This window comes from Carassius carassius, chromosome 20, assembly GCF_963082965.1.
Source record: "Carassius carassius chromosome 20, fCarCar2.1, whole genome shotgun sequence".
Taxonomy (NCBI): Eukaryota; Metazoa; Chordata; class Actinopteri; order Cypriniformes; family Cyprinidae; genus Carassius; species Carassius carassius.
In genome coordinates, this window is record NC_081774.1 from 25596371 (window position 1) to 25604775 (window position 8405).

General features: G+C 39.8%; 1 protein-coding gene across 8 annotated transcripts in view; it reads left to right on the forward strand.

Moving 5' to 3' along the window:
- mib1 (MIB E3 ubiquitin protein ligase 1) overlaps window positions 1-7695 on the forward strand; it is a 59558-nt gene extending 51863 nt beyond the window's left edge. For 2 of the 8 annotated variants that reach the window (XM_059502299.1, XM_059502300.1), the window contains exons 19-22: window positions 1171-1290; window positions 3162-3320; window positions 3698-3798; window positions 6005-7695. In XM_059502299.1, the coding sequence (XP_059358282.1) occupies window positions 1171-1290; window positions 3162-3320; window positions 3698-3798; window positions 6005-6145 (521 nt within the window). In that variant the 3' untranslated portion in view covers window positions 6146-7695. The remainder of the gene's footprint in view (window positions 1-1170; window positions 1291-3161; window positions 3321-3697; window positions 3799-6004) is intronic. The other 6 variants (XM_059502301.1, XM_059502304.1, XM_059502306.1 and 3 more) reach the window with 4 other exon arrangements.
- The last annotated feature ends 710 nt before the right edge of the window (window positions 7696-8405 follow it).

Sequence of the window (8405 nt, forward strand, 5' to 3'; positions counted from 1 at the left end):
TTGGGAAAAATTTGGAAGTGTCCCAAAGTGCAGTCACAAAAACCATCAAGCGCTACAAAGAAACTGGCTCACATGCGGACCGCCCCAGGAAAGGAAGACCAAGAGTCACCTCTGCTGCGGAGGATAAGTTCATCCAAGTCACCAGCCTCAGAAATCGCAGGTTAACAGCAGCTCAGATTAGAGACCAGGTCAATGGCACACGGAGTTCTAGCAGCAGACACATCTCTAGAACAACTGTTAAGAGGAGACTGTGTGAATCAGGCCTTCATGGTAGAATATCTGCTAGGAAACCACTGCTAAAGAAAGGCAACACGCAGAAGAGACTTGTTTGGGCTAAAGAACACAAGGAATGGACATTAAACCAGTGGAAATTTGTACTTTGGTCTGATGAGTCCAAATTTGAGATCTTTGGTTCAAACCACTGTGTCTTTGTGCGATGCAGAAAAGGTGAACGGATGGACTCTACATGCCTGGTTCCCACCTTGAAGCATGGACACTGTTGGGGATTTATTCAAAATTGAAGGCATACCGAACCAGCATGGCTACCACAGCATCTTGCAATGGCATGCTATTCCATCCGGTTTGCGTTTAGTTGGACCATCATTTATTTTTCAACAGGACAATGACCCCAAACACACCTCCAGGCTGTGTAAGGGCTATTTGACCAAGAAGGAGAGTGATGGGGTGCTGCGCCAGAAGACCTGGCCTCCACAGTCACTGGACCTGAACCCAATTGAGATTGTTTAGGGGTGAGCTGGACTGCAGACAGAAGGCAAAAGGGCCAACAAGTGCTAAGCATCTCTCGGGGAACTCCTTCAAGACTGTTGGAAGACCATTTCAGGTGACTACCTCTTGAAGCTCATCAAGAGAATGCCAAGAGTGTACAAAGCAGTAATCAAAGCAAAAGGTGGCTACTTTGAAGAAACTAGAATATGACATATTTTCAGTTTTTCACACTTTTTTATGTATATAATAACACCTGTTAATTTATAGTTTTGATGCCTTCAGTGTGAATCTACAATTTTCATAGTCATGAAAAAAAAGAAAACTCTTTGAATGAGAAGGTGTGTCCAAACTTTTGGTCTGTACTGTATATATCGAGGAGACAGATATAGGTATTAGAAGTTAACACTCTACCTTGTGTGTTTGCATTTGTGTGTGTTCCTGCAGACTGTGCCAGCCTGATGAAAAAGTGTGTACAGTGTCGGGCCGTGGTGGAGCGCCGCACTCCCTTCGTTTTGTGCTGTGGAGGGAAAGGTATGGAGGATGCCACTGATGATGAGGACCTTAGTGAGTGAACTTCCACACGTTCCCGTTTTTTTAATTTCTCTTTCCTCTCTCTGCCTTGGTTCTCATGTCTCTCATGTCTAATATTTATGTTGGCTTTAGTTGGTGCTTCTCTGTTTCTATTGCCCATGCACTTTTCTCTCCCCATTGTTATGACTAATCTGTTATTTCCCAAATGTGTTTTCATGACTCAAATCAGACATGTAGCCCCTCCTCTTAATGCATAATATCAACACCCTGGAATGAGCTTTCTAACTGCTCTGGAATGTCTTCTTAACATGCACTACAAGTTATAAGGATTTTTAGGATCTCACTCCACACACAGACGAGTGAAAACGAATTCCGGAATTCATTTTTCACAGAACACATCTAATATTTCTATAATTGGACACGTAAAAGGGGCTATCCAAGATTTATTTTAGTCCCATATTATTTTGAGTTGTGATTCACCGCTCTGTTACAACATCATTCCTTTTGTATGTGATCATGACACTGCCTATGTTCTTTATGTTGGTTTAGTTTGAGTTCAAAGGGATACTGGTGTAAGTTCACTTTTTTTTTTTTACAGTGTTTATTTATAGAGAGGAGGATCTGTTTCTTTTTAGCCTCGCTTAGATGTCTAACACATCCATCCACGCTGACATCTCTGCTGACCTACAGACATGCTGATCCACACAAACACACACACACTCACACTCAGTCCAGTCAACAGAGGAATGTAGCCTTTAGCTCTTATCTCAGTCTGTCTTTAGTGCCTGAGCTCTGTTTGTTGTAAGGCGCCACTTTTCCACACACACAAAACCAAAGCAGCATCCCGTGTAGACCTAACACACTCCCCCCTCTTTCTCCATGTAGATGGAGCAATGAGAGAGAAATGCCACCATAGATGGGATTCTCTTCTGCTTCGGTCACTTTAAAGCACTTTAGTACCCACATACAAGAGGCTCCTCACTCTGAAAGAGGACGTGATAAACTGGCATCTGAAGGCTGTGGTCAATCACATGGACCTAGAACTTTAGTTCCACTGAGGAGAACTTGAATATGAACACAGGAAACATCCACTAATGATGCTGTCAGACAGATTCTACATCATTTTTGGAAAATAAGATTGGGGGACTGTTAAATGACCTAGTGGAAATGATCCAGTCTTGTTAGCCGACCCCTGAGGCCAAGAAATGTCTCTCACTATGCCGCCATAAATTTCCCCCTTAGTGAATATCCATCTAATTTTTTTCCCAACTTGTCGGGCTTAAAATTAACCAGTCTGTCTTCTTCTTTCATACTAATCCATCATAAAAATCTCCATTTCAGGCCTCTCAACACTTGCGACTTGCTAAATCCTTTTCTGTAAATGTTTTTTTTAAATATGTTTTTTTACTGAAGGAAAACTGTAAAATTAGGGATGCACGCTATATTAATACCATATTGCTTATTGGCTGTTATTGGAGATTTTTAAATTTCAAAACTGTATGTATATTAGGTGGTAATAGATACGTATAGGGAGGGTGTTGATGGCACACATGCCTTTGGTGTGAGAGACCCGGGTTCGAATCCACTGTGAGACACCAATGTGTCCCTGAGCAAGACACTTAACTCCTTGTTGCTCCAGAGGCATGTGACCTCTGACCTATATAGCAATTGTAATTCTCTTTGGATAAAAGCGTCAGATAAATGAATAATGTAATGTATTTGTGGGTTTATTAATATGAGCCAGAATTTTAATATCAGTGCATCCCTACTTAAAAGTCGTCACTTCCGCAGCCGTTAATCTTGGATACCTTGTTGAACAAGGCCTCCCTTCCACAACAGCTATGTCATAAACTTACATTAACTTGCTCTTCCCTTTGCTCCCTCTTAATAATATTTATAACTAGAATATGCCACAGACCAGACTGGATTGGCCCCCAAGCCAACAGCAGGGGTGCATGCATTACATAACAATGTGACTGGTTGCTTCTCAGCAGGGAGCTCTAACTCAGTGGCAGGGGGGTCGCAGGATCTTCTCCAGCCCAACAATCTGGCACTAAGTTGGTGTAAGTATTCTATTCCTCACCCCAAGTTCTTTCTGCCTCAACTCCTTCCTGCTCCTATGGGCTTAAAGTCCATATCTCCACCCCAGCATACGTCATTCTTTCTGGCCTGCACTACACGAATAGGAGAGGCCATCAAGTGTGACTATATGCCTGCTTGCGGCCTGCTGCAAACCAGTGCTGCGGGTTGATTCCGCAACAGGGTCCCCCATATAAACCATGTTATGTGTCAGAACAGGCACAGAACGTCTAGAATCATCAAGTAATTCCTCTGTAAATATTTGACGAGTTAGAAGGCTCAGGGCTCCAAATTCACTAACTGCATGAATGGCTATCGAACTGGAGATACTTTTCTCAGTGCTCTCTGCTTTGTCTTTCAGCCAGCGGAAATATCCCTGCCATGCAGAGGGATAAAGACAACACTAATGTCAATGCAGATGTACAGAAGTTACAGCAGCAGCTGCAGGATATCAAAGAGCAGGTGAGCACTGCAGTTTATAAGTAGAGGTGTAACGATTCCCTGGAATTTCAAATTCTGTTGATATGTTTGCATGGATGTGATTTTTACATAATTGTTTTTGGTCAATAATTATTCAAAATGCTAAAAATGGAATGAATCGCATTTCTGTAATTATTTATTCAATATTTTTAAATATATGATCATTAGTAACATGTACAAATTAATACACGAGTGCAGCATCTTTTGCACAACTCAAAATAATTACTGTGTTGACAAGTATTCACACAGTTGGTTATGGCTTAAATGTCCATTAGGTCTTAAAGTGACAGCAGCATAATATACCTTCTGCTGCCGCCTACTGTATGTTCTTAAAGGGTTAGTTCCCCCAAAAATCTAAATTATGTCATAAATGACTCACCCTCATGTCGTTCCAAACCCGTGAGACCTCCCTTTATCTTCGGAACAGTTTAAGATATTTTAGATTTAGTCCGAGAGCTCTCAGTCCCTCCATTGAAAGTGTGTGTATGGTATACTGTCCATGTCCAGAAAGCTAAGAAAAACATCTTCAAAGTAGTCCAATGTGACATCAGAGGGTCAGTTAGAATTTTTTGAAGTATCGAAAATACATTTTGGTCCAAAAATAGCAAAAACTACGACTTTATTCAGCATTGTCTTCTCTTCCGGGTCTGTTATGAGAGAGTTCAAAACACTGCTGTTTAGTGATATCCGGTTCACGAACTAATCATTCGATTTGACCGGTTCTTGTTGAACCAGTTCACCAAATCAAACTGAATCGTTTTAAACGGTTCCTGTCTCCAATATGCATTAATCCACAAATGACTTAAACTTTTTTAATGTGGCTTACACTCCCTCTGAGTTCAAACAAACCAATATCCCGGAGTAATTCATTTACTCAAACAGTACACTGACTGAACTGCTGTGAACAGAGAACTGAAGATGAAAACCGAGCTGAGCCAGATAACAAACAAAAGATTGACTCGTTCTCGAGTCAAGAACCGTTTCTGTCAGACGTGTCCAATTCGAGAACCGAGGAGCTGATGATACTGCACATGTATGATTCAGCGTGAAGCAGACTGACACACAGAGCATCTGAACCGAACTGATTCTTTTGATGATTGATTCTGAACTGATTCTGTGCAAATGTTATTAGATCGGCTAAACCGAAGGCTTGAATCAAGGGCAATCATTGCAAATGACGTCATTATTTCGAGCGCAAAAGAACCAGTGAACCGTTTTCTTCAATCGGTTTATTGAATCGAACTGTCCGAAAGATCTACTGGTGATCCGAAAAACCGATGCAACCGGTTCTTGACTCGTGAACGAGTCAATCTTTTGTTCGTTATCTGGCTCGGCTCGGTGTTCATCTTCAGTTCTCTCTTCACAGCAGTTCAGTTAGTGTACTGTATGAATGCATTAATTACTCCGGGATATTGGTTTGTTTGAACTCAGAGAGTGTAAGCCACATTACAAAAGTTAACAGCTTAAATCATTTGTGGATTAATGCTTATTGGAGACACGAACCGTTTCAAATGATTCAGTTCGATTTGGTGAACTGGTTCAAGAAGATCCGGTTAAATCGAATTATTAGTTCGAGAACCGGATATCACTAAACAGCTGTGTTTTTAACTCGCTCACAACAGACACGGAAGAGAAGACAATGCCGAATAAAGTCGTAGTTTTTGCTATTTTTGGACCAAAATGTATTTCTGATGCTTCAAAAAATTCTAACTGACCCTCTGATGTCACATTGGACTACTTTGATGATGTTTTTCTTACCTTTCTGGACATGGAAAGTATACTGAGCACAGTTTCAATGGAGGGACTGAGAGCTCTCGGACTAAATCTAAAATATCTTAAACTGTGTTCCACAGATAAACGGAGGTCTTACTGGTTTGGAACGACATGAGGGTGAGTCATTTATGACATAATTTAGATTTTTGGCTGAACTAACCCTTTAACATTAATCAAACAAAAGGCAATAAATTGCTGTTTAATAAAAATCAGTGGGTGTTTAATTGATTAAAAGAAGGATATTCAGTGTTTTTTATTTCCATATTATCTGTTATATAGTAGTACTGTTAGACTGACCTATTGAATTATCAATTTACTGTCTAACTAAAGCTTCAAACCCCTAATTCTAATAGTTTTTTTGCTTATTCAGTTTTATGCAGTAATTGCTCATTTAACATGTTTGCCTTCCACTCAGACTATGTGCCCCGTGTGTCTGGATCGCATAAAGAATATGATCTTCATGTGCGGTCATGGCACTTGTCAGCTCTGTGGAGACAGAATGAGCGAGTGCCCCATTTGCCGCAAGGCCATCGAACGTCGCATCCTACTTTACTAGAGCACATGGGCCATGGCAACATCCCTGTTTTCCAGCCACAGAGTGTGCTGCTGCTCTCATAAGCACCTTTCCTGTATCCGCAAGGCTCTCTGTGTCCACGCTAAGCTAAGATTCATCAGTGTTATACCATCTTTATTTGATCTTTTAGGCTCAATATTTGTTCAGTTAACTTCAATTTTCTTGGATTATGTTCAACAAGAAGAGGAAGAATCTTGCTTAACTACTCCATCTTGGCATTTTGTTTCATGCAAGTGCCCACTTTTTTCTGCCTCAAGCAGTTCAGCAACACCAGTAAGACATGAACTGGCACAGTCAGGGTCTGCTAATGTTTCATCTTTTATTATGTCAGTGTATTATGCTCATATATCCTGATGCAAACAGTTGTGTCTACAGTCATGATACAGCATGGTGAGATGTAGAACATGACCGAACTCTGTCCCACTAAATCTTTGGAAATTCGTTTTAAAATCTCATTCTGTGTGAAGTAGCATTCAGTTTTAAATGTTCAAGTGTAAATGTAAAGCATCTGCATTTACTGGCAGAAGAAAGTTTGTCATGCTCAATGAGTGAAATAAAAAATTCACCTTTTAGCAGTACTGTTAGTATAACATTGCATGTTCCTCTTTTGAATTGCTGATGTACTACAGTATGTACACTGAGTATTATTGTGACGCCCATGTTGATCGGCTCGTCATCTGATCAATGCAGATGCAAATGATCCTTGTCTTTAAAAGGATATTCATTTATTATACAACCAACATTATTGGATTCTCCAGCAGTCCTACTTTCACTTTATGCACCATATTGTCTTGCCAGATATTTAATGCAAAAAAGATCTGAATAGAAATTGCTGGTCTTGTGTCATTCTTCCAAGAACATGAAAACATTTCATTACCTTTTGGGAAAAAGGTGCTGTTTATCTTTACCATACTAGTTAATTTATGTATTTTGTCCTTTTTCTTCTAAATCTGAAAGACTTGGAATGCACCTGTTAGCTGTAATTGTTAAATGGGGCCTTGCTCATGAACACCTGACCAAAAAGAATTTGCAGTTGAGGACTGTTCATCAAAATAGTCTTACATGAGCAATTTGACATCTTTTTTTTTTTTTTTTTTTCTGTAGCCCGTTCCCATCATGGAGGAGGTCTAAAGTTACGTCTACAGTTGTTTCATTTCAGTGTGACTCAACATTTTTACTGGAAGCAAAAGTAGTTTCATACTTTACCTTTTAAAGATTTGTATCTCACATATTTTATGGTCTTTCTTTTCCAGTATTAGTCTTCTTGTGATCATTTTAGCATTAAAAACTAGATGCACTAATATACCTTAATGGTAGACTTGTATTGTCATGTTTACTCAAACAGTCTGTTTTGTACCTTATTTTCAGTATGCAAAAAACTGCCCTGGTTTAAGAAACACATTTTTTTCTTTTGTTATTGAATAAATGTTTAATGTATGATGTGCAACATTTATCATAGGAGAAATTCTTTTTGCCCTGTATTGCAATTTGCTTTGAAAATGCATTGCCGAATAAAGATCTAACAAAATGGAGTGGAGTACTTTATGCCTTTTGTTTCAAGACTCGAGTCACTTCAAATGATCAGAATGAAGAATCCAGAACTTCATGTTGGGTTTTCTTGATTAGATATTATTGCAATTGCCTGAGACGATCCTTCACAACAGAATAGAATAATGAAAGGTAGTCTGTCGACTAGGGTCTTGTGCATTAGAAATAATCCAATTAGATGAAACGAGCCAATGTGGTCATGTTTGAAATCATTAGAAGATAAAACTCAACTCATCCAAAGGGCAGCACGACACATCTCTTGAGCCTTGATGTGGTCGTTACTGAGAGCTTTTACATCCAGTGTATCGACCAATTCATTCCTAACCACGACTTCTCATCTACTTATGGTGCAGTGGCCTCTTTCTGGGGAAGATCCATAAACCACTCTGCTAGCTCCAAAGTTTCTTCCAAAAACCTGCGGATCCTTGATTCTGGCAGAGTGCATTAATGGTGATTTGTAGCATCTGAAATTTCATTTTTGGACCCCATCTTCCTGTAAATTTCCCCTGTGCCGCACAAGTGTGAGAAAATAATTTAATGGGGCCGATTAGAGAAATGGGCCTCGTGGGATCTGCTGGCCATCTGTCATCCACAAGCATGTGGTCATTGCATCACAGAACAGTGTCTGTTTTGTTTAGTATGTGGAATTGTATTGACACATATGAGGTGGAATTTAATCTGACTTGCAAAAGTT